At 33.6% G+C, this 27,241-nt stretch overlaps 1 protein-coding gene across 2 annotated transcripts in view; it reads left to right on the top strand.

The window, feature by feature from the left end:
• LOC105213536 (Y+L amino acid transporter 2) overlaps positions 1-25,691 on the top strand; it is a 44,004-nt gene extending 18,313 nt beyond the window's left edge. For both annotated transcript variants that reach the window (XM_029041188.2, XM_011186427.3), the window contains exons 2-9: positions 11,914-12,401; positions 15,746-15,992; positions 19,276-19,495; positions 19,744-19,958; positions 20,048-20,277; positions 20,378-20,630; positions 20,800-20,864; positions 22,598-25,691. In XM_029041188.2, the coding sequence (XP_028897021.2) occupies positions 12,111-12,401; positions 15,746-15,992; positions 19,276-19,495; positions 19,744-19,958; positions 20,048-20,277; positions 20,378-20,630; positions 20,800-20,864; positions 22,598-22,600 (1,524 nt within the window). In that variant the 5' untranslated portion in view covers positions 11,914-12,110 and the 3' untranslated portion in view covers positions 22,601-25,691. The remainder of the gene's footprint in view (positions 1-11,913; positions 12,402-15,745; positions 15,993-19,275; positions 19,496-19,743; positions 19,959-20,047; positions 20,278-20,377; positions 20,631-20,799; positions 20,865-22,597) is intronic.
• The last annotated feature ends 1,550 nt before the right edge of the window (positions 25,692-27,241 follow it).

Here is a 27,241-nt window from a genome sequence, read left to right as displayed (position 1 = left end):
TCGGCTTACAGCTCTACTTAAAACCGGGTTAAGGTTCGTGCATAAGAATTCGTGCATAAATTGGTGTTAGGCATGAGTGCGCATTAGCGAGAACAAAACTAAAAGTGTCGAAGAATAATTAGTTTCTTTAATAATATTTGCGAAGGAAAATTTTTTTGTTGAAAAATAACTAATAAAAATTTCTTTTGTTGCTATTGAATGCGCTGAGCTATTGTCTCTGTCTCTGAAAACGAGAATATTATGGAATGTATAATAGGGTTTACGAATTATTGCCTTAAAATGCAAATTTTGTTCATAAAAATTACATTCATATTAAGAATGTACACCATTGAAACATGAACTTCTCCTATATAGAAAACTCCAATTAAAATTTTAATATTCTCTCTTAAGTTCATTCTCACTTTATCAACATTTAGCCCCTCCAAATGATAGCTCTTTCGAACTTTCCAAATATTGTCCTTTACGGCTCAACGCTATTTAACATAGAACCTCCCCAATATCCAGTGATTATTTGAACTTTTTATAAGTAGTCAAGGAGAACAACCCCTGAAATTGATCCCAGACATCTAATGCAAATCATTCCAAAAATGTCTAAAGATTGGAATAACATTATAGATTAAAAGCGCGCTTCATTATGCCCTCTTTATGACAATATCCTAATTTTTTCGGAAGCTTTAAGTGTGTTCCAAAAAATTATCAACTTTTACTCGACAAATTTCTATCGCAGACAGATTGGCTGATTAAAGTTGTTGCATTGCTTTCTGGTAAAAATCTCTAAAAAATAAAAGGTAAATAGCTTATTAACCTACTTTAATTTGTCAATATTTATTTGATGAATTGCAATATTATACAACTGTACTAATAAAGCCATCATCTTTGTATGTATGTTATTGGCGTTCAACCGTTTAGCCGGTTATAGCCGAATCGGTGAGAGCGCGCCACTCTTCTCTTTCCTTCGCAGTTCGGCGCCAGTTGGAGACTCCAAGTGTAACCAGGTCGCTCTTCACCTGGTCCCTCCAACGGAGTGGAGGCCTTCCCCTTATCTACGACTTCGAAGTTATGACTGTCAACAGTGACGTGGGAGCCATAGACGCGAGTGCGCCGACTGTTTGCTTGATGACAGAAGATATTTCGTCTTGTCCTCATTCACCTCCAGACCTATTCTCTTCGCCTCCTTATCCATGCGGGAAAAAGCAGAACAAACAGCGCGGTTGTTGTTGTTCCCTGAACAACAATTTACAAATGAATATTTCTAGTACAAATTTTAGTAGATAACTCTTTATGACCTTCGCTTTGCTGGAATATATCAAACAAATTTCATTATCAACAAGTAAGGAAGGGCTAAGTTCGGGTGTAACCGAACATTTTATACTCTCGCAATTTATTTATTTAACGTTATTTATATTATATAATACACAATTTGACCCACATATTCGTCATATATATTGTATAAAGTCCATTGAAAGTTGGAAACCCCCAATATTAGGTTAGAAGCACCGAGGTCCTCATGTTCGATATATGGGGCCTTAAAAACCTATGGTAGATTCCATCTTCCAATTCTTATGTGAAATTTAGTGTTTCTGGCGTTTTTCGTTAGTGAGTTAACGCACTTTTAGTAGTTTTCAACATAACCTTTGTATGGGAGGTAGGCGTGGTTATAATCCGTTTTTCTCCATTTTTGGACTGTATAAGGTAGTACCTAAAAGAAACGACTCCAGACTTTCCTTGATATAGCTTTAGTAGTTTGCGAGATATGTACAAAAAACTTAGTAGGGGGCCACATATGCCCCTTCATAGTGCGATCCCACATACCAAATTTTGCTTCCATAACTTTATTTATAGCTTAGTTATGGCACTTTAAGTATTTTCGATTTTCGCCATTTTGTGGGCGTGGCAGTGGTCCGACTACGCCCATTTTCGAACTTAACCTTCTTATGGTGCCCAGAAATACGTATTCCAAGCTTCATCAAGATATCTCAATTTTTACACAAGTTACAGCTTGCACGGACGAACGGACAGACAGACATTCGGATTTGAACTTTTCTCGTTACCCTGATCATTTTGATATATATAACCCTATATCTAACTCGTTTAGTTTTAGGACTTACAACCAACCGTTATGTGGACGAAACTATAATACAGTATACTCTCAAAAAGTAAATCAATTGGTATTTTGGGTAATTTACTTTTTCGAATAATTTACTTTTCCAAATATATACATAAATTATCTGTTTTTATAATATTAAATGCATTTTTAAACTTAAAAAATTCATTCATTTATTTGCTTCAATAAAACATATGGAAAAACATATTTACATTTACATGTATTTACTATGAAGAGAAAAAATCTTGAACATTCTTTTGTTTTTTTTTTTTCTTTTGCAATATATATTCTGACCATTTTTGTACGACAATTCAAAAAGTCTGACACCTGATTTGCAGAGAGAGTTTATTTACTAAAAAGACGCGATAAACAAGAGAGTAAGTGTTTTTACAACATCGTAAAAAACGCGGCTTGCTTCGTTTCGAATTTTGTATCACACTCTCTGAAAAGTAAATTAAAAAATTTACTTTGTCGAGGTCCATGTGTAATCTTAAAGGTGATTAACTTTTCCACGATTATTTACTTTCTGAGAATTTACTTTTCGAGAGTATACTGTACTCTCGTAGCAACTTTGTTGCTAGCAACTTTGTTGCGAGAGTATAAAAATTTATTTAGCCGAACAATTTATGACACATATAAGTTCATAAAATTTAATTTAATTAATTCATCTAATAATTCATAAACAATTTCACCCTAACGACTTTATCTGCTCACATTCATTTCGCTCCACTAGTTTAACGAAATATAAACAAATCGACGCATGTGTGTGTGTGTGTATGCAAATTTTATTTTATTTGTCCAGTTTATTCAATTCTATGTAATAAAAGTAAAATGAGCTGTAAATTGGTGACTTGTGGTTAGTTTGTTCACCTTTTTTCGTCACAGCAATAGCGCCCACCTGTTAGCTGTTGACGGCGGCGTGCACCAGCACCTGTGCTGCCAGCTAGCTCATGCCCACCGCTAACAATGATGTATGCAAATAATAGTTAATGAGATGCAAATCAATTCCTAAAATGTACTTAACAGCTGCTTATATAAACTGTTTATTGAATTTATATCACAACGACCGATCAATAACATGCATTATAGTGGAAAAAATATAAAAAGTAACAGTTAATAGCATTTTCTGATAAACGTGTGAGGTAAATTAGTTTTAATGTGTTGTTGTTGTTGTTTTTGAATTTTCACTTTTCACCTTCACAAGAAATTGACCGTAATTTGTACTTTTTGGATAATTGTATGCATAATGGCTTTGTTACCAATCATAATGTATTCTCTCATATTCTCTTTTGTAAGAACAGGATATCCGTATACTTGTAGACAATCAGAATTCATATTCGATTCACCACTTTTCCACTCAATATATTTAAGCGCTACTCTCTTGTCTAAAAATTTTCAGAACTATGACATTTTGTTAATTTTTGATATCTTTCAAAAATTGTATGTCATTGTATAGGAAATACCTTCAACTTGATTAACCTTTTTGAACTTTTTCGCCTCTGAAGACTTTATTGCTGAAAATATAATGCAGGTGGTAGATTAAGAATTTAGTTTAGTTTAAGAATTTGTGGTTCTCTCAATCTCTGAATAATTTAAACCAAATATCGTCAATTTCTGGTCATACCAATACTAATAGCAGAACGTGATATGGGCAGACTGTTTCTCACTCTCTCTCTCTCTGTGGCCTTACAGACTTAGATCAATGATCTTTCGAATCCAGGAGGCAGTTTAATAGATGGCTTACCAGAAAATACCATGCTACGTATCTTTGGAAGCTGAAGGTCTTATTAAATACCTTTCTATGAGCTTATTTAAATTTAAAACTTCTAGCAGCCTAACTGTTTTAGCTCTGCTGTGAAATTTATGTTCTAGATCATAAATTTTATAACCTTTGCAATCGCCCGAAGTTAGTCCCTAATTAAGGAAAAGTAAGTCAAATAATGTCGGAACCCTTAAAGGGTTATATACAGTTAAAATTTTCAAAAAATCGATTTTTTTTATTTCATTTCCTTAATGTACATATATTTAAGAATACACACAGAAGATTTCATATCGTTCCGGTGAATATTTTCAAAGTTACAAGCAAATGAAAAATTAGAAAAGGCGTTTCAGAGTGCTTTTAAGTACAAGGTCCAAACTTTAAACGCGTTTTTCTCAAAATGATGTTTTCAAAGTCGGTGACCAACATTACTCGAAAACGGCTAGACCGATTAGTCTCAAATTTTAACACGGCCTTTTTAAATATATTTTTTAGTAATTAATCGATTTTTTTTTTTTTGAGAAACCGCCATTTTGTCAAAAAATTTTATTTTGCTTATTCCTTCGATTAATTACTAGATTTAACATTATTTTAACGAAATCTGTTTGGTTTTTTAATTTCGGATGATCCAGTTCCGAGATATAGTGGTCACCGCAAAACGTCTTTTTTGAGAGAAGCTCCTGGAGATCAGCTGTAGCTCTTTTTCAAATATATATTTTTACTAGTACTAAGTCTTAAAATACAGTTAAAAGATAACATAATATGTGTATAAATTTTTGGATCAATAAATTAAAAAGGTTTTCTCAGAAAAAATTCTGGAAAATTCACTTTTTTTCGGCCGTCTAACTGTATATAGCCCCTTAATAAATATTGTTTCAAGGTTATCGTTAAAGGTTGAAACATTTGTAAAACAAATATTTTCAAACATATTATGCCTCGTGTCACATTATAATCAATTGCCTCCCGGTAGGATATTCGACCACTTTACGAGCTTCTATGGCTTAAAATATTCTACAGAATCATTGGCTTTAGGGTCTCTTCTGAAAAATTGCTTACTTTCCAGATACTCTCTCTCTATATCTTTCTCTATCTATCTCTGTTATATCAGAAAAATTTCTAAAATTGCAAATCTGAGTGTTTGCATTTTAATCGATATGGAGGTTGATCTCTTATCGCTTACAAAACCTTAAAATATTTATATTTAAAATTTTCTTGTAGATTTCGAAAAACATTATAATCAGATGTTCACTGGTTGACGTAACGAACTTTTATTTACGTAAACATATAATTGTGCAAATTTATAAAAACAAATCTCTAGATAGAATACCAACAGATTTTTTCTTATCAATCGACTGACTGTTCCACTATGATCTTATAAGAGCATTGCTCTCTAAAACTTTGGTATGTACTATGTATATATAAATTCACGTGTCGAATACAAAGCTAGCCGAAATCGCTTTACAACAATACTTCCTCATTTAAAAAAATTTAAATCACAAAAACAATAATTTGATAATAATAAACAAATTTCAACCAGTTGATGCGCACTGATAAGACAGTGAAATATAGCGCAGAAGACAACACAGAGGATGAGTAAAACGCGTCAGTTGTCAAAGTAAAACAAAAAAGTTTATCACTTGCCAAAAGCAACAATAACAAAAAGTGGGGAGGCAGCCACTGATACGATATGTGTCAAACAAATATAATAACTTTTTTTATTAAATATGTATGTATCTGCTTTTGCCTCACACCATTTATTTATTTATTATGCATTAATTAATTACTTGTTAATAGGTTGTTTATTGAATTTAAATGCACACCACACGCCTAGTAAATAAAGAATTTACAACAAAAACCAATTAAAATGGGCGAGATTTGCAAATTGCGCTCGCTTTATTATGCAGATTTACAATGTGACCGAACTTGATATAGTAGTCTAGTTACATTATTTGCTCATATTTATTGTAAATAGACCTAAATGCATATAGCTGAAATGCCTTATTAAGTTATCCGATAAATTATGACTAGACAGAAAGCTTTCCGGCGAACGTTAAGAAAGGTTGGAATACTTTGATAAAGCTTCCTCTATATTTGTGCTCTCAGGGAGTTAATTCACGATTCATTAAATAAATAGCTTTTGGAGAGTTCTGAGTCTGTATCGGACTTCGTATCGTTATCGCTCTTCAGTAGATATTGTAACTTTCGGCGTCTAATTCTGCCGTAAAAAAGCTTCTCGAAGAATTCATAGACTGTTTGGAGACGACTTAAAATCTTTAGGTTCTCTCATTTGTCGGCTGATATGAAGAGATGTCTAAATGGTAAGAAAAGTCCGACTAAACTTACTCCTTTCTTGAACTAAGACCATTCTGCCTTTATTTCAACAGATATGACCGAGTGTCACCAGCAGACCGCATTTTCCATACATATAGTACTTATAACTATATTATAATATTTTCATCTAGAGACTTGACACGGTGCTTCTTCTTTATAATACTTGTAATGTGCTGAGTGTAGAAATATGATTACTTAATCACGTCCATATAACCGTAACCCTATCGTGTTACTTGTTACAATGTCTCTCCCGCAGTTTTCATTAGTTGATAATTTATATTTTTAATTTCTAATATTTTTGCGTGTGTTTGACAACCTAATTTCACGGTTATGTTTTTTAGAATAAGAAATTCAGCGATGTTGTTGCCGGCATTAGAAAGCAATTAAGCGATTAATTTTCAAAAATTGCTTGTTACTCATACTCATACATACTTTCTCATTTTGGCCGTGTTGACCTTTTTCTGCAGAAAAATGTTCATTATTTTTTAGTCCACAAACAAAAAAAATCCAAGTCAAGCACATGCTGACAGACAAAGTTAGGTACGTACCATACAACAAAGCAAAGTGAAAGGCCATTGATTTTTGAAGCGGGTATTGAACGTAGCGGGTACTTAAACGTATGTTTGTGCCTAACAAATAACGAAAATAGAATTCACAAAAAATCATAGATTTGGGTGATTAAGCAGAAAATTAAATAACTATGTACATTACACTCATATATGTATATATACATACAGTATAAACTCGGTAACCGCAACCCTCGATACACGCAACTCCTCGATTCATGCAACACTATAAAACATAGCATTGTAACCTTTATAAGTGCAACTACTCAAAAATATTGTCCTCAATAACTGCAACTTTACATCTAAATATGTTTTGCTTCAGTTCTTTTTTTGTCGGGTTCTTCTTATGGCATTTTTTGTTATATATTCACAAACTGATCGTTATTTTACCGTTGCCCTGTCGACTTTACTGTTTTTGTGTGTGTGTTAAATGCAATTGTCAATAAATGACTTTCATTATCAGTTTATTTTGCAACGCTCCAGTAGTGTTTTATGTGTAAAAGTCATGGTGGTCACAAAAAAATTAATAAAACTAACAATTAAAGAAAAAACTGAAATTTTGGATAAACTAGAAAGTGGTGTATCGACAAAAGCTCTTTGTATTGATTATAAAGTTCACAAGTCGACAATAACGAGAATAAAGAAGAAAAAAGCTTGTATACTTAAATATGCCACAAATATGGAAGCTGGGCCAGGAAAACGGCAAACCTTAAAATCTTGTGAATACCCAAGAATGGAAAAGGCTCTCTACAAGTGGTTTTTGAAACAAAGGAGTGAAAATGTGCCTATATGCGTCGGTATAGTCAAAGCAAAAGCTCGCAAGCTTCATGAGAAAATAAAAGAAAAGACAGGATGTTTTCATGCAAGTAATGGTTGGGTATCTAATTTCAAAAAGCGATATGGCCTCCGCCACATAAAAAAGAAGCTTTCCGCTTTCCAATAAGACAGCGTCCGTCGACCCATTTGTAATACGTTTTAGAATTAAAATCAAGGAGCTTGATCTTTCTGCAGAACAAATTTATTATGCCGACGAGTCCAGATTGTTTTTCAGGCAGATACCAGATAAAACGTTGGTGAGCTTCAAGGAATCTGCTCCTGGTCGGAAAGTTAGTAAGGAAAGAATAACATTTCTCGCAAGTTAAGCTCTTTATCATTGGAAAAGCAAAAAACCCTAGAGCATTCAAAAATTTTCAAAAAATGTCCGTTGTCTACAAGGCTAACAAGAACTCGTGGATGACTTATTTGTTTTTCGAAGACTAGTTTCATCATACGTTTGTTCCTGATGTGAGAAATACGAAATGTATTGAATGTTTGTTTAAAATGTATGTGTATTTTTTTGGATTGTTATAGGTACGCGAATTTCTAGAATCAAAGGGACGCCCCAAAAAAGCCCTATTGGTCTTGGATAACTCCCCGTGTCATCCTAAAGACAATGAGATGAAAAGTGATGATGAAATGATATCCGTTATGTGTCTTCCACCTAACTGTACCGCGATTCTCCAACCAAAGGACCAAAATGTTATTAACTTAACAAAAGTCTATTACAAAAAAGTCTTTTGGAGCATTTAATAGGGAATAAAACCCGATATGTTTAAAAAATAAAATTTTTAATAAAAAAATAAGATTTCTATATCATAAAACGCTTTTCATTTGTCATATTTCTTGTTATATATTTTTCCTCGCTGGGTGCAACAAACTCAATAAGTACAACTACCTAGATTTTATTAGTTGCGATTACCGAGTTCGTACTGTATGTACTTTAGGGTAAACCTAAATTGTTGAAAAACATATAAAAATATAAATAAACAGTCAAGATGAAACTATCTATATCAAAGCAAAGTGCATATGCTTATGTTTTGACTCTCGAATTTTAAAACTTTTTTTAGTTTTATAGAGAGTTTTAATTATTTCTAAACTTTAAGATTGATCGAGCAAATGCTGAAGAATCGCTGTTGAAATTAAAAATTCAGATTTTAGTTTTTACTTATTATCAAAAATAGTTTTTCACACTCTGAGTTTGAAAATCTGTATAACACCATTAGCCAGATTTACAAGATTTATTTATGCTATTACTGTATTATTGCTATGAATGAGACAGGTGAAAGCTCATTTAACCTTCAAGCGGGCGCGACTAGTGGAACGACTACGATCGAATATTTGAGTTATGTTAATTAGTTTAATAATTGTTTTTTTTTAATAATTTTAATTACTTTTTTTTGACAAAATAGACTTTAAGGACAATGATAATATATCTAAGTACAAATAAATAAATAATTACTGAATAATTAGTGCTTTATTTTTTTTATCCATCCCAAACGTTTTATCGGTTACGCGAGCCCGCTCCCGTTACAAATGACCGCGCGTCCGCTTGAAGGTTAATTCACTTTTTAGTATCACCCTAATATTTTCTACAAAATTTCAAGCAGAAATTACCAATAGTTTTGAATATAAAGCTTTTGTATACCATTCGTTTTGTACGAGTTTGTGGAAAAAAACTTTTGTTTGCTGTCAGATCACGATATTGCGCTTATAATTTTGTCTTAAAAAAATGCTAGATCAAACAACATGATACATAATATTTTTTTTCTATGCAAAACAAGTAAACCTTCATTAGTCAGCACAAAAATATATCGCAGCAACAGTCTTAAAGGGTTATGGGTAGTCAGAGACACGAAAAAATTTAAATTTTCAGTAATTTTTTTATGTTATTTATATTATTTTATTTTTTGTTATTTCACAAAAGTAATAATATGGCATTATTACACAATGTTTTGACTTTAAGTCACAAAAATTTGAAGAAAAAAATTTTAATTTCCAAAGTTATAGTTGTTTGTGTTGACTCAGTTCCAAAAATAAATGGTCCATGCGGTGACAATCATAAGTCTATGTAGATGCTTCCAAAATCAATCGGATAAGAAAAATTATTTTTATGAATAGATAATCCTGGGCCGCATCGAAGCTTTTTTCTTTTTTTTCAAAAATTAACAAATTGACGGCCTTATTTTTTTTTCTAAATTTTCAGGAAAAAATCGACAGTTAATTGCTCTTAAAAAATCTAAATTAAAAAAAAAAACTTTGATCCGGTCCAGGATAATTATGTATTCTAAAAGCTGTAGAAATCTCATTATAATCCACTGAGCGGTTTTCGAACCACAGTTGTCACAAGTTAAAAAAAACATTGTTTTCAGAAAAACGCTTTTAAAGTTTCACACTAGCGTCTTGGAGTGATCGAACGCTCTTTGTAATTTGTCGAATAACTCGAAAAGTAATTATCGGATCTACTTCAAAATTTCAGAGAATATGTTTAAGATATTACACTTAACGAAAATGCCTATCCCTTAAATGTCGGCTAAAACCACATTTTTAACTGTTTTAATAAAGCTCTTTAAGGAGCCTATACTGAAAAAGATCAAAAATTGTTCTAAACCCACTTATTAGAACTAAAACAAAATTTTTTTGCTTACAATAAGTAATAGTAAAATATTTCTTCGATAATCTGTATTTGCCCCTTTTCTTCCCAATTAATTTCATACCTCCGGCGGTAGTAAATCGAGCAAGCAACTGGTATAAATCACCTAATAATTACTTATCTAATATAAGTTTGCAAATATGAAGAGTAAATCCCAAGCGTTTATATAGGAGTCAAAAAGATACTCATTTAGAGAATTCAACTATGTTAACTTGTTGTTGCTTTTACTTGTAAATATTTTTACGAGAAAGTAGAGCTCAAGCGTGTTAAGCTGAGAAATTATGAATCGAACACTTTCCATTATGGTCTTTATTAAACTTCCGAGTATATTTCTTAGATGTAAAAGCTCCAATAGAAACCTCTATGAAAATGCATATCTACAAATTATTAATTGTATTATAATTTCTCAGAAAATATTTGATAAGCGACAACCTAGAGTAATTCCACAAATGTTTAGCTTCAATTTGGAATTAGAGTGTTCATATTCGTCATATGGAAACTATTCTCAATATTATTCATGTATGAAATGCTGAGTCATTGTATTTTCAAATTTTCTTCTGTGGATCAAAATGGCGTTATATGGAAATAGGATTGGTTGTGACCCGATTTTACCCAGTAAATCGAGTATTAAAACAATTTTTTATAGCAAATTTAGTTCAACTAGCGGCCAAGTAGATTTTTAGCGAAGAGTTTTCAAACATGAAATGGGCAGTATCCACTTATTAATAGACAAAATATAATATTTTCTTGATTTATATACTTTAAGCATCGAAAAACCTGCCGCACATATTTCAAATTTATTATTTACATAAATGAATCAATCAAGTTGCACGGCAAAAAATATTTTAAATGACAACTCTCTTATCAGCCACGTTGGAGCATCAGACCACCAGGGTGTCTACATGTCAGCATATACATACGAGTATGATATAGCGTGAATATAAATATGTGCAACACATAAAATATAAAAGCAAATATAAAAACGTCACGCATACATGCGCACATATCAGCTTGATAGCATAATTTGTCAATGTCAATGTCGCTCATACGCAAGCGCTTACAAGCCCACTTATGCGAGTGGGTGTGTGTGTGTGTGTGGACATGTGTGAAGACTCATTTACGTAAAAGCGCTGATAATCGCATGCTAAACTATATATTATATGCATATATGTGTGTGTGTGTGTGTGTGCTTGCAGTAATGTAATTGGCGTAGCGACGCAAATTGACCACTGTGACTTATGCATGTAACAACAAAAACAACAACAAAAACAACAACAAAGCGTTGCATTTGAAGAGAAGGTGGTAATTTACGCGTATTTTATATAAATATACATGGGTAGATATGTTTTCAGTGCTGTGAGAGGAATTTTAATTTAATATAGTGTGTGTATGTATGTATATTTGTACTTGAGCTCAAATACTTTGCTAATGAAGAGGTGAGAAAATTAAGAACTTCAAAAAATTTTCAATGCCAAATTAAATATGTTTATGCATTAGTATGTGTGTGTGTGCATATATTTGTAAAATTCGCACATTATAAATTGTTATTATACACAAACATACACTATATGTATAATCTCTCTCAAAAACTAACATTTTGCAAGTGTATAAACACAATTATTTTTAGCCAACAGATCTCCAAATTTAATTTACTCAAACGCAAATATCATTCTTCTATTTACAGATTTTCCACGTAAACACACACACAACTAGAAATATTTTATACTCACATACACACATCAACACCATAAATCAAAGTATAAACAACCAACAAAGCAATACCAGCTAAACACCTCCGGCTGCGCATATTCCATTTGTTTAGCCAAAGCCAATTAACGACTTGATTGTCGAAATAATTACACACACAAATCATATACAAACATGGAGACTGAATCGCTTAATCGGAAAAATTCCTCACGGAAAAGTTCGGTAATCAATGGCAATGGCGATGCGCCGGCCAAGGTGACGACGGAGGGTGAGGGTGGCGGCGAAGGCGGTGGTGGTGGTGAGGTGACTTTAAAGGCGAAAATGAGTTTGATCAATGGCTGCACTGTGATCGTGGGCTCCATCATCGGCTCCGGCATCTTCGTGTCGCCCACCGGCGTACTACGCTACACCGGAAGCGTGAATTTGTCGCTGATCGTTTGGATTATTTCCGGCCTCTTTTCTATGGTGAGTAATCGCGTACATATGCTGTATATATTTGAATAAATATAATAATTGGGTTAACCATTGGCATGACGAGTGCATACTGATTACTTTCAATAGAATTCACAAAATATGCGACGGCTGATCTGAAATTTTTGTACAATGTGTTGTACTTCTAAGAATCTAGAAATATAGGAATGTGCGTAAATATTTATTTATAAAGCATATATATTTATATGTATATATATATATTTAGTTTTAATTATATATTATACTCAAACTCAGTTGACTCAGCAAGCTCTTTTAAGAAAAATAATTGATAGCGCAAGCAACAACTTTTATAATTAAACTCGAATTTGTACTAACTATTTTTTTTTTTTGCTTTCATCCAAATTTAATTAGTTTGAAATATCTTCTAAAAATAAAATTAAAATATAAATTCTGAACAGCATTACCAACTGGCAAGTGCTTGTAACCACCTTTTGTTCATCTACATTGTCGTTCACCAAGTCAAGTCTATGATTCTTATAGCACCTACTAACCGTTCAGACAAGCTTTCAATTCATAGAGCTATTACATACCCATTTACCTTATTATGTATCGATTATAGGTTGAGGCTCCTGAAACTCGATCACTCAAGAGCAATGCAGTCCCATAAGCTGAACACATTTGAGGGGAACAAGCAGCATAACATTAAAATATAGCTCTTTTCATATAAATATTTCCTCTATACTAGTGGAAGATACTTGTTCGATTAGTAACAATCGAAATTAATTCAAAAGCTTGTGGAATAATTTTTCAATTGAATAATTACAACCAACTTTGGGTGGACTTCTTTAGCTTAGTGCATTACCTCCAAAATTAGTCCTACTCGAAAATTTTTAATATTTTCTAGAACTAGTATTTTTACTTATTGGGAGAAATAGAATAAAATATATGCCACATCTGATTTGAAAATTTCAGTATAGATCGGACCAGGATCGGTCAAATTTTATATCATAAATGTAACTCTTACTTCAAGAGACACTGATGCGAAATCGTATTTTAGATAGTCAGTTTGGTAAAGGTTTTCTCAATAGGATAGCACTTACTTACCTACTGTTACTATTAGACAGTTATCAGGACAGTATGGTTAGCTTAGGTTCAAAGGCTGACACTAGCGACAGTTGTCGCGATGGAACCCACTTGAGCAGCTGAATATGCCGGTCCAATGTGATGTCATAAGACTACTATGTATGGATCGCATAGAAAACCTTTACGTATGGCCAAAGCGTTTTGAGCATATGCTGTCCGGTAAGTTCGACAATCTTACAGCTACTGAGATGTTCCATTCTCAGTCTTGCGAATACTGGCCAATGTAGGAAGAAATGAGACTTGGTGTTTACACCTCGCCCTCCGCCATATAGCTTTTGCAGTTTGCGTTCGGCAGGATTCCTCATCGCATAAATATGTATATGAACCTTTTTAAATGCACGCCTTGTTTACCCAGCTCGTGAGAGGTCCATAGATAAGACAGAGAGGACAGAGGAGTCCGTTCTCGGCATCAGCATGCTGAAATAGAACGACGGGTACTCCTTCTTGCGAGCTCATCCGCTCTGCAGTTCCCAGCAATTCCGCTGTAACACGGCATGCATACGAGTCTGATAGTGAAATAGCTTGACGCTATCGATAATGACCCAAGACACTCCTTAATCACTGTGGTCTGGTAACCCGAAACTAAGTTTTACGAAAAGCTCTTTACAGACAATCTTCCTCCCTACCCTTCTTATGCAGCGGCTTCGTCCTAACCATATATACCTCGGGGGAAAGTGAACAGAAAAGGAGCCGCAGACATTAGTAATAGCGACACAATGCTTGAAATTTTCAGTGATACAGTCGAAGTTGCCGATAATTTCGGAATGTCCTAGCCTAAAACCCATCATGGAACCGGAACTTCATGTGCAAAATTGCATTCATCTTTGGACAATATGATAAACTTTCGAAATTTCAATAACCTTAGTCTCTCGAACCGTTATTATAAAAAGTTCGTATCTCATTAACATACCATACTTTAGTCTGATTTTTGTAGAGTAAAGAATTAAGATGATTAGCAAAGTTAAAAAAAAAAATATTTTTATTAAATTCACTATGCCTTTGCAAAACCATATAATCCCTCACATACATATTTCCGACAGAAATAGATTCCAAAGCAAAATTTAAAAATAAATGACACCAACACATACACAATCACAAGTAAAGGTCATAAAAAATAAAATAAAAATGGTGTGAGGATTCAGAAATGCATTCTCCAACTGCCTTAATGAAATTCTTAACATACTTCGCAGGGGTACGCATATCAAAACCAGTTCATGATAATATAAACGTGCCCTCCACATACAGTGCTTCTAATACTAGCACACCAGTGCGAATGACATTTGCTCACGACGACGCAAATTTGAGTAAATAGACATAGAACTAAATTTATATGCATTTACCTAGAAAAATGTATAAGAAAGTGTACTATTCAACTGACATATACCTAGGCACAGTTCACTTTGATATATCTACTCAGTCAACGGTTTTTTCGCGCACGAGCGCATTTGGGTCACGAATAATGGCTTTATTGGACTTCCGTTTATTGAAAGTAGAAAGAAGAAAATTCTGACGTAAAAATAAAAGCTTTAGAATTATGACTTTGACAGACAATTGCTTAGATCATAAATGAATGTGTGTCCTTGAAGGTACTTAGCGTCTAGCAGAAGCAATTTTATTGAACGAATTCAGAATACGTAATGTTTAATTGATTGATAATTATACAACGCAAAGAAGACCGCGACTATCGCTCTAAGGGTAATGAATTATTATTCCAACTTGACAGATCTCTGCAGCAATATCGAGGAACTCGGCAGATATATAGAAATAGGAAATGAAGGATTTTTAAGCAATTAAACTTGGTCCGCTGAACATAAAGGCACTGAACAATCAATGAAATATATATAGATTAGTTCGCAAATCTCGGGTTTACTATTTAGGTTTACATATTCTGCAGACGAATATAATCTAGATTTCAATTGTCAAGGATACAACTTTTACTAAATGTTGGTTATGAGGGTTCAGGTTTGGCGTATGTTTATTCCCTAGTTCTGCTCTTGAGACAATCAATAAATAATAAGGGAATTAATCGTTCAGTGGGGACTCCAGGTTTCAAGGGACCTAAAAATTTAAGTTTACTTGCCTTTCTGATCCCTTGAATGGCAAGTATGACAGTTGAAGGCAGTTTATCGTGTCAAGTTATTACATGGAAACACAAAAATATTTAATTTCTAATTTTCTAATCAGAGGTGTACTATCTAACTAATCTCCATTTTTCTCGATTTTCCACCCACTAGGTCGGCGCCTACTGCTACGCCGAATTGGGCACAATGATCACCAAGTCTGGTGCAGATTATGCCTATATCATGGAGACATTCGGTCCCTTCATGGCCTTCATACGTCTGTGGATCGAGTGTATGATTGTGCGCCCCTGCTCACAGGCAATTGTGGCGCTCACCTTCAGTGTCTACGTGATGAAGCCGTTCTTTCCGGATTGTCAGCCACCAGATGATTCGGCGCGCATGTTGGCCGTCTGCTGCATATGTAAGTACACACTTATTATTTAAATGCTATAAATACTCACAAATTTCAGATTAGAACTAGTTAAGTAAGCCTAATGCACTTAATAAATCAAACTTTCAAATGCCTTCAGTTGAACAACGTTCTTGACCTATAGATTAGGCGCTTGTAAGCGACGCTAAAACAACGCAACCATCAGCGCTAATGTTTACTAACAAAAATACTTGTAACAACAACAACTATGCACTCGTGTATATTTTACATAATAGGAAACGCAATTTTCAGCTGCTAATTGATGTGCACGCGGCAGCCGGTTAATAATCGCATATAAATAAGTATGCTTACTTAGTAACTATTTAGTCACTCTTCACGGTACCCAATTACTTGTGTACAGTAGACACTCGATTCATGGAATTTGCTATATAAATATTCGAAATGCACTTAACGATATTTTGAAAAGTCTAGAGATATAAATCCCGAAAATTTTGCTAGTCCCGAAATTTTGGAATACGGTTTTAGTATACGTAGAGGTTGAATTCTTTAAAAATAAGAATCTTCTGCTTAAGTGTAAAGCTACTAATCCCGAAAATCCAAGATGTGAGGTTGCTAAGGTCTAGAGAATTAAATTTCAAAATACATATTATTTTAGTATATCTAGAGTTTGGAATCTTTTAACCCTTCTGCACCTAAGTTTATTCTGACCAGAATTATTAATCCCGAAATTTCAGAATATGGCTTTGTTAAAAATACTGGCTTTTTAAACAAGCTGGAATCTTTTACAAGAACCTATAAGGTGTTTGCAAAGTCTAGTGTCAGAAATCCCGCCAAAATTTGCTAGTCCCCGATTTCGGAATATGGTTTTAGTATATGTAGAGTTTTAACTTTGAAGTAATAGATAGTTTCGTATACCTGGGAACCAGCATCAACAACACGAACATGCAAGCCTCGAAATCGAGCGCAGAATCACTCTTGCCAACAAGTGCTACTTTGGACTGAGTAGGCAATTGAAAAGTAAAGTCCTCTCTCGGGGAACCAAAATCAAACTCTACAGATCGCTTATCATTCCCGTCCTGCTTTATGGTGCAGAAGCTTGGACGATGTCAACATCAGATGAGGCGACACTAAGAGTTTTCGAGAGGAAAATTTATGGTACTCAAAACATTGGCAACGGGGAACACCGCAGACGATGGAACGATGAGCTGTACGAGTTATACGGCCACATTGACAGCGGCTACGCTGGCTAGGTCATGTTGTACGAATGGATCAAAACACTCCAGCCCTGAAAGTGTTCGATGCAGTACCCGCCGGAGGAAGCCGAGGAAGGGGAAGGCCTCCACTCCGTTGGAGGGACCAGGTGGAGAGCGACCTGGTTACACTTGGGATCTCCAACTGGCGCCGAACCGGGAAGGAGAGAGAGAAGTGGCGTACTATCATCGATTCAACACGAATCACATACATACATACATACATATGTAGAGTTTGGAATCTTTGACAAGAATCTTTTTGGAATCTTTTTTTTAACTTTTTTTAGTCCCCAAATTTCGGAATATCATATTGAAACTTGTCCTCTACGAAATTCGAGAGACCACTGTAAATAGTTTCGCAAATTTATACGCTCAGATACATAACGGCACATGTTTATTTGAGCTGCTGCAAAAAGCCGCTTACTGATTACGGCAAATAGAGAACTTTTGTTTTCACAAATATATATGTATGTAATATAATATATATATATGCCGATATGAACACATATTTATATATATATGTAAGTGTTGTTGTTTTCCAGTTGAATGCGTGAATATTAATTTCCTCGTAAATCAAACAAATTCACTGTTAAATCAAGTGTGCACGCACACTAACATACATTTTAATCTATTTTCCTCTTTTTTCCCTCAAGAAGTCACAAAGAGTTGGTGGATTATGAAAATTCATTTCAAATTACATCATGCATTTTGCTAAGATTCCCTGTCATAGTACAGGGGTTGTTCGAAGAAATGCATTCTCATTTTTACTATAAAACTAAATAAATTTCTTAATTTTCTGGTCATCTGCGGAATCTAGATCTATATATGTACCTCATAATATGTCTTCCCCACAGCCAGAAACTGATCAAAAGTTTTCCGCCAAGCAATTATTCTACTTCGTCCGGCTAGGATGTTCTTTCATTGATCTCACAAATTTACTTCAATTTAATGTATTAGTTAAAAAAAGGTCTTCTCAGCATAATCCTTCAACTTTATAGGCTTTTCTCTTTTATACGTTTGCAAGATCTTAATTGTAGACATCTCTTACGCAGTTATAGGCGAGTTTACAACAGCGCACCACTCGTTCTTCCTTCCAATTGAAAATCCCAAGTGCAGCCAGGTCCTTCTCCACCTAGTCTTTCCAACGGAGTGGAGGTCTTTTTCGGCTTCCAACAGCGGGTACTGCATCGAACCCTTTCAAAGCTGGAGCGATTTCGTCCATTCGAACAACATGACCCAGTCATCGCACCCGCTGTCTTTTTATGCGCAGAACTATGTCAATGTCGTCGTATAATTCATACAGCTTATCGTTCCATCGTCTGCGGTATTCGTCGTTGCCAATGTTTAAGGAACCAAAAATCTTCCGCAGAAAACTCTTCGTGGCGTCTCATCGGATGTTAACATCGTCCACGCTTCAGCACCATGAAGTAGACGGAAACATAAAGTAGGAGGGATTACTGTTTGAAAATTGTTGAGGCACCAATCGCCTCGTTTTAAATATTAGCTAATCAAGAATATTGTTTAGAGCCGAAGTAAACTTTCCGGCATATCAATACCATAAGTCCCCAGAAGCTTTTCAACTTGACAGGCGTTCTCATGCGTGATATATGTATGTCTGTACATATACTATGTTTCCATTGAGCAAATCTTACTTGTAACCAGTCCTTACGTTGTATATTACATCTTAATTTCAAATACGATATACTATATAATACGCTAATTAAATTAAACCCACTCGCGTTTATCTTCTAATTAGTTGTATACTAATGAAAAATGTGTATAGTGTAATTAGACCCAGGCTCGCCTCACATACAATATATGCGCTACAACAATAAATATAAACAGAATAGAATATATTGTTCTAACCAGGAATACAAATATAAAACTATAACTTTTAAGCTTTAAGCCACAATGTCTCATTGAATCAGCAAAACTCCGTAGATCCTATTTACATTGCCTCGATGCATTTATTTCTATTAACTGAGATTTCTCTAATTCTGTTATATACTGTCATTTCACGCACTCATTCCTTTACCCTCTCACTCTCTTGCCTCTCTTCGCAGTGGTGCTAACTTTCGTCAACTGCTGGGACGTTAAATGGGCCACCGCTGTGCAGGACATCTTCACATATGCCAAGCTATTGGCGCTCTTCATCATCATCGCCACCGGCGTCTATCAACTGTACTTGGGCAAATTGGAATATTTTACATTCGAGAATACGGACACGAAAGTCACATCGCTAGCGCTGTCCTTCTATTCCGGACTGTTTGCTTACAATGGCTGGTAAGTTGATATCGTGTTTATGTAGGTTATGTGAGGGATAAACAAGGAAATCAGTTGGACACATACTGGCTAATATCAACTAAGTAATAGGATTTGAGTAATTGGCACACAAGCTGTCCGAAGTAAAGGATATATGTACTTGTTTTTGTTTGCTCCATTACTCAGCTAATCAAATTATTGCCGTCAGACGTTGATATGCGCTCTTCGCCTGTTTACTTACTTCCTCTTCTACTTCTTTTATCGTTTAGGAATTACTTGAACTTTATTATTGAGGAACTGAAGGATCCAGTAAAGAATTTGCCACGCGCCATCGCCATTTCCTGTACGCTGGTCACAATTGTCTATGTAATGGCCAACGTTTCCTTCTACACCATTCTCTCACCAGAAGAGGTGTTGGGCTCAGCCGCTGTGGCGGTGACCTACGCGGAGCGCGCATTCGGCATGTTTGCGTGGACTGTACCAGGTGAGTTCGTCGGAGAGATCGGGAAAAGCAGTGAAAAAGTACAAAGCACTAGGTACATAATTTTGAAAAATGTTCTCCAATACTTGCAGTTTTCGTTGCGTTGTCCACCTTCGGCGCTGTCAATGGTATTTTACTCACCTCTTCGCGCCTTTTCTACGCTGGCGCCAATGAGGGTCAAATGCCGGAAATCTTAACCATGATTCAAATACAACGATTCACGCCCACACCCGCTGTGCTGATAATGGCGCTGTTGTCGATGTTATACCTTACCGTGTCCGATATTTTTGCGCTCATCAATTATGTGGGCTTTGCCACTTGGGTGAGTGACCATTTTTATAAAAAAAAATCATATTTTAACACCCTGTATTTATTGTTTTCTAAAATAACACCTTTTACACCTTTCTTCTCACCACAAATAGCTGAGCATAGGCGTCTCTGTACTCTGTCTGCCCTGGTTGCGTTATGCTCAACCCAATTTGCCACGCCCCATACGCGTACCGCTCGTTTTTCCCGTTATTTATCTACTCGCCACCATTTTCGTTACCGTTGTGCCCATGTACGCTAGCCCTGTGGAAACCGGTTATGGCATCCTAATGATCTTGAGCAGCATACCGGTATATTTGGTGTTTATTGCGTGGAAGAACAAACCGATTTGGTTCCAGAAAACAATGGGTAAGTTGTTAACGAAGGTGTGAGCGTATTGCGCATAAAAAAGCTTTTTTAAAATTCCCAAATTATATTTCCGTTCACGAAACACCCTTTAAATTATTTAATTTTATCAATTACGTTTTGAAATCACGCACATTCACCCATGCCGCTATGGTGTATTATTCTCTTTTAGGTGGATTCACACAAGGACTGCAAAAAATGTTGATGGTTGTACGACCAAAAGCTTCCGCTTCAAAGGTTTTTATTATTTAATTGTTTTCTTTTTTCAATATTTTTGCACTCACTTTTTCATTAAAGTCATGCACATTGTTTACTAATAGTTGAATTATTTTTGAAAGTAACTTTAAAATTGTTTAAAAAATTTTTGCTTGCCTTTGACTTTGAATTGGTTTAAATTGAAAGTATCCTTTGGTTTAATTCAAGCACCCTTTAGTGAACATTTGTTGCACTTAGTTATTAATAGATAGTAGTGTATAAGTAGTGGAATGACAACAGAACAATAAGGGTATTCACAAAACTACTTGGTTAAAATAAAAATAATATGGTTAAAAGTGTTCTCTCAATAAACCTAATGATTGATGCGATGTGTGGAAAGTGGCGCCGTCTTGTTGAAACAAAATATCGCCGAGATCGCGGGCTTCAATTTCAGGCATCAAATAGTCGGTTATCATGACGCGCTAACGGTCGTGATTAATGGTCACGTTCCCACCGCCATCATTTTTGAAGAATTAGGGACCGGTAGAATCACAAACCACACCAAACGTTTTTCTTTCTGGATGAAATGACAGTTCTTGAATCCCTCCAGGTTGCTCTTCGTACCAAATGTAGCAATATTGCTTAAGCCAGAAGTGGGCCTTATAGCGGAAGCAGAATTTGCTTCGAAAACATCGGATCTTCATGGAACTTTTCAAGAGCCCATAGAGCGAAGCGATGTCGCTTGGGAAGGTGGAGCGTCTTCAGTTCTTGCACAAGATGTATGTTGCACGCTTTCAATTCAAGATCTTGATGTAAATTTCTGAACTAAAATAACATAACATCTTGACACGACTGTGTTGTGACGGGAAAAGTTCAGTTCTATGAATAGTAAAGTATAGTACCACAAAAGGACAGTCCAAAAGAAATTTTTGACATACAGTTTTTGAACCTCTTCTTCATTGAAATAACTTCGTAAAATCGACAAACGGCTATGTTTTTATCACCACCGAATTGCTACCTATGTAGAGAAAGTTCAATAGACCTCTAAAGTTCGAGCCTCAGTCTCACGCTTAGCTCACTTAGGCGCCCAGTAGAAAACAGATTGGAGACATCCAATTTTAATAATAACGGTACGAGAGACGGTTTTACAGTTTCCTTCGATTCTTCCGCACGAATTTATGATGAAATTGCACTATCTGTCATCAAGCGGATTTACTGAGCTCAGTACCTTGTAGATGTTAGAGGGAGCAACCTTTTGCAACTCCCTGGACCATAAAACTACGTCAAGTATTATATTGGGTTTCATATGACCGCACTCAGCTTGAAGCCACTTCTTCTCAAAAGCTTGTATACAGTAATATAGATCAACCGATTCCTTCTTTCTAAATATCGATTTAACGTATTAATCCGTATAAACTATTTTGGACTTCTTATTTTTTTAAAGCAAGTTAGAAGAAATGTATATAGAAACTTATAATTCGCACAAATAAAGGTCTGAGATCTCAGGGTCAGATTAACGATAGCTGTACCTCCAAATAAAGGAATAAATGAATTTCTTACCAATCAAAAATCATCAGTTTTGTGACTACCCTTATTAATGGCTCGAGTAAAATTTAAAAGTACTGTCTCCGATAATTCAAAATCGATATATAATTCGATTTGTTAAACGTAATCAGACAATACTTCCAAATTTTATTTAAAATTATTAGAAATACTTTACAGTTTAATGAAATAATTTTAATTTGTTTTATTAACCACAATTATCTATTTTACAGTAAGCCTCACACGATTCCTACAGAAGACGCTAATGGTAGTCGGCAAAAGTAAACCAGCTCAGGTGTAAATGTCATAACCATGGAAATTCATAACGCTACATACACACACACATATATGTATTGAATATATACTATATATATATACATATACATAAAGCGTACCACCGCGTACGATTTCTCACAAGGCATTTAAGAATTTATATGATATAGGCTCCCATAGTAGTGATTATGTACTAAATGAATATTATAATTTTAAAATGAAATGATGCAAAGAAAAACAGAACTAAATATTGAAAGGCTTTTGTGAAATTAAGCGCCGTTATACAATAAATTTAAGTATGATTAGTTTTAAATGGCTAAAAGATATTAAAAAAAAACTGTTTGACAAGGCTAAATATGCATAAACTGTTAATTGAACTTTTGGGGGGACAACCAACAAAAACAAAACCAGTGTATTTTGAGTAAAAAAGATATAAAAAAATATTAATAAAAAGTAAAAAATAGTCATGATAAAAGTGTTCGCGTGTATTTTTTTTGTAATTTAATTTTGTCAGTGATTACTTAGTGAAAGCTTTTAAGCTCGAAAACCCGAAATATTATTTCTAAAGTAAATTTTTAATATGCTGTGAATACATTGTAAACAGATTAAATATACCAGTGCTTCATGCTGCATGCTTACTATTTTTTTTAAGAGCTTTTTTAGAGCAGACCCACTAAACATTAAGTTTCTTATATTAATAAAAGGTGAGGAATTTTGCGCATTTTGAATAATGTATTAAGGTTTCAAATATGCATCCCCAAAATGCTTTGAGCCCTCAAGTTTCAGACGTTCCAGTTCCGCAAGTTCTTTTCTAAAGCTTTTAAAGTGAAAATTTCGAGATTTTTTTGATGGGGAACGATAAAAGTTTAAATATTTTAGGTATCTAGGAACATATATTGCACTAAGTTGTGCATATGACTAATAAAGGAAAGCAATTTAGAGATTGATTAATCTTGAAGAGCTTTTAGATTTATATGTATAAAATGCATTTGCTTTAATTTAAGTTAAGCTTTTTTAAACATTTATTGCATTTCAAATACTCCACTTTTCAAAGCAAAATTTAAATTGTAAAAAAAAATAATTGATAGATTTTTGTAATAAATAAAAAAATATGTTTGTGCAAAATAATTTGATTAATTTTAACACTTTGTTTTATTTTTTTTTCAATTTGTGCAACGAATTGGAAATAGAATTGAATATTGTCCGGTTTCACTAATTAATTACAAAGTATAAAAAATTATGGTCTGAAGTTTATTTAAAAAGTTTTATTAAAAAAAATCCGTTCAAATTGTATATTTTTTATAAAAAAACATTTGCTCAAATATGGATTAATAATTTTTAAAAATCTTAATACATTTATGAAAAAATTGTTCTACGAAATTTACGCACATGAAATAAAAATTTCGCATCTCGAGTTTTTGTTTAAATTTTTTTTTTATTTATAAAATAAATTTTTATTTTTTCAAAATTTCTTTAACTTTTATTAACAAAAAACATAACATAACTTTTTTATATTTATCTTTCAAAAATATTCAAAATTCAAAATCTTTAAAAAAAATATATTAGTATTTAAATATGAAAATAATGTACAAAAATGTTGCTCTAATTAAATTAAAATTTCGATCAATTATCTTATTAAAAATCGAAAAATGTTGAAAGAATTTTAATTTTGTCATATTTTTTCAAAAAAGCGTATAATTATTAATAAAAAAATTTTATTTATATTTTTTAACTATTTTCAAACAATTGCTTTTTATTAAAAAAAATAATTTAAATGTTTTACAAGTAATTATACTATTTGTGCAAAATAAATCAATTATAGTTTAATACTTTTTTTAAATAAAAATATTAAAAAATAACATTTTTTTATAATTCTCCATTAATTAATTTTTTCTTCAAAACTAAAATATTTTGTGGGAATAATAATTGATTTTTTAACAACTGTAAACATGGAATTCTGCTTTGCTTACTCCTGACTGCCAATAATAAGACAACAACAACAAAAGGCAGCTAAAATTCCAAACCAAAATCCCGCAAAAGTTTTCTTTGAGGGAATTATAAATTTTCTGAAATATATTTGTGTCTAAATACATATATACTCATTTATATACTAGCATATATATATAAAGCATATCTACTATAGAAAATTTTGTAGAAACAACAACATTAAATTAAAAGAAAAAGAAAAAAACCCAACACTACTGACTACCTGAGTGCTCGAATAAAATATTAAAATCCTCTTAGAGTCTTATTATCAATGTTTTCCATTTGTTTCTGAGGTGTAAACTAAGCTATAACCGTTATTTGTTCTATGTTCCGTTGACTGCTTGAGATAGTGTTTAAAAAGGACTAAAATGTTTGCATTATTGAATAAACAACAGAAAGTATATTACAAAAAAAGAATAAAAATTTAAATTTTAAATGTATTCATAGGTGACACTATGTAACTAAATAAATATATAACTGTATATGTTTGTATTTGAAAAAGCGAAAACTACCAAACGCTAAAAATGTATTGGGAAAACAATTGTTGACAATAATATTATCATTATAATTACATAATGTATATTAATGTATGTATGTTTTTTATGTATACAAAATTATTCACTATTTAGTCATTGCATATTTGGAATTTAATAAAGTGGCTGCATACACTGTGAAAAATGGAATGCGAACAATTAACTTGCTAAACTGATTTACTGCACACACATATACATACAAACAACTAATTGTACACATTTACATACATATATATATATATATATATATAAATATATATTAACATTAACATTAAAGAAAACTACATTTTATTAAAGCATTGTATTAATAGCTGTTAGAATTCAATTAAATTAAACGTAATTTTTTGCAGTGTAAAATAGAAAATGTAAAACAAAAGAAATGTGCACAAATTAATTTCATTCGCTTACAGCCAGGTGTAATGGAATTGATTTGCCCAATACATACTAATTACAAATGAGAGAAAAATAAAAATAAATAAATACATACATAAATACATAAATACATGCCAGCAAAGCAATGAAGAAGACAGCGAAATATTGTGGTTTTCATTTATAAGAGTGAATGAGAGAGAATTCAAAGCGATAGAGAGATCTTAGTTTTTAAGCAAACTAATTACATATAGCAAGTGAATAAAGAATGGTTAGGAAGCGTCTTGCCCGGGATCTCAAATTTTGATGATAAGAAAATTATTTACTGAAGACTTTGGCATCCGAAAGAATAGTAAGATTACCTGATAAAAGTTACCCAGAGCACTTACAATTATAAAGGGTGATCCATTGCGGGGTTCCCTACTTTTCTAAACAATTAATTGGCATTTATTTTTTAAAGATTGTCTCTTTCAAAGGCTACGTCTCAGGTGATCCATCCGTTGAGTCCAATTTTCGATTACTCGTTCAAGCAATTCGACTGGTAACTGGCGAATGACAAGCGTGATGTATTGCTCCAATCACTGAAACGAAGCGGGATTGTCTGCATAGACTTTAGACTTTACATATCCCCACAGGAAAAAGTCTAAAGGTGTGATATCACACGATCACATGACGCATATCGACCGGCCCAAAACGTGAAATTTAACAAATCCATTGATTGATGCGGTGTATGGGAAATGACGCCGTCTTGTTGAAATCAAATGTTGCCGAGATCACTAGCTTCAATTTCAGGCATCAAATAGTCGATTATCATGGTTACGTTCTTACCGGCATCATTTTTGAAGAAATATGGACCGATGATTCAACCGACTCACAAACCACACCACACCGTTGTTTTTCTGGATGAAATGACTGCTCTTGAATCTCTTTAGTCCCAAATGCGGCAATTTTTTTTGTTTACATACCCATTGAGCCAGAAATGAATCGCATCGTTGAACAGAACAATACTAAACAAACATTACATGACAGCTTGACACGACTCACGCGTGATCTGTGACAAAAAACACTATTGATAAAAGTACCTCTACTTGGACCTCTACCTCTACCCCCCTTATTAACAATTGATGAATGAGCCATCCCAAGGATAGAGACAACAGTGAAAGCCTCACATAAGTTAATTAAATCCAATAATGATAGCGTAAATTGATGACATCATGAACCGTTCTGTCAATAGGACTAAAAAGTGTAAGAAATGGAAATTATAGTAATCTCCATTTCTTTCATTATTAATCAAAAACTCTGAACATTGCAATGAGTATAAACAACTTCAGTTAACTAATGATCTATCAAAACTAAAAATAAAACATAAGTAACTACTAGCTAAATATATAAAAACGAGTTCAAATTTCATCTAGTATTTAATTTCGGAACTCATGCCCAACTTAGATCAGAACTTCCAATCTGTTTTTGTAAGCGCGGCAAATATTTCCTTATATACTCCGCTAGGATCATCATCTCAATAATCTTACTGCGATAGAGTCTACAATATTTTACACGAGACTCACCGAGTATTTGAACCTAAACTATTATTTTAACTACACCCCTCAACAATACAGAATCCCTGAGACCTATCGAAACAAATTAATTTAAATTAGAAAGGTTTAAAACTTAAATTTAACCAGAAAAGGAGGAGAAAGTTTTTATTGGTTATGTAGG

This window comes from Zeugodacus cucurbitae, chromosome 2 (genome assembly GCF_028554725.1).
Source record: "Zeugodacus cucurbitae isolate PBARC_wt_2022May chromosome 2, idZeuCucr1.2, whole genome shotgun sequence".
Classification (NCBI taxonomy): Eukaryota; Metazoa; Arthropoda; class Insecta; order Diptera; family Tephritidae; genus Zeugodacus; species Zeugodacus cucurbitae.
This window is presented reverse-complemented; position numbering and strand designations above follow the sequence as displayed.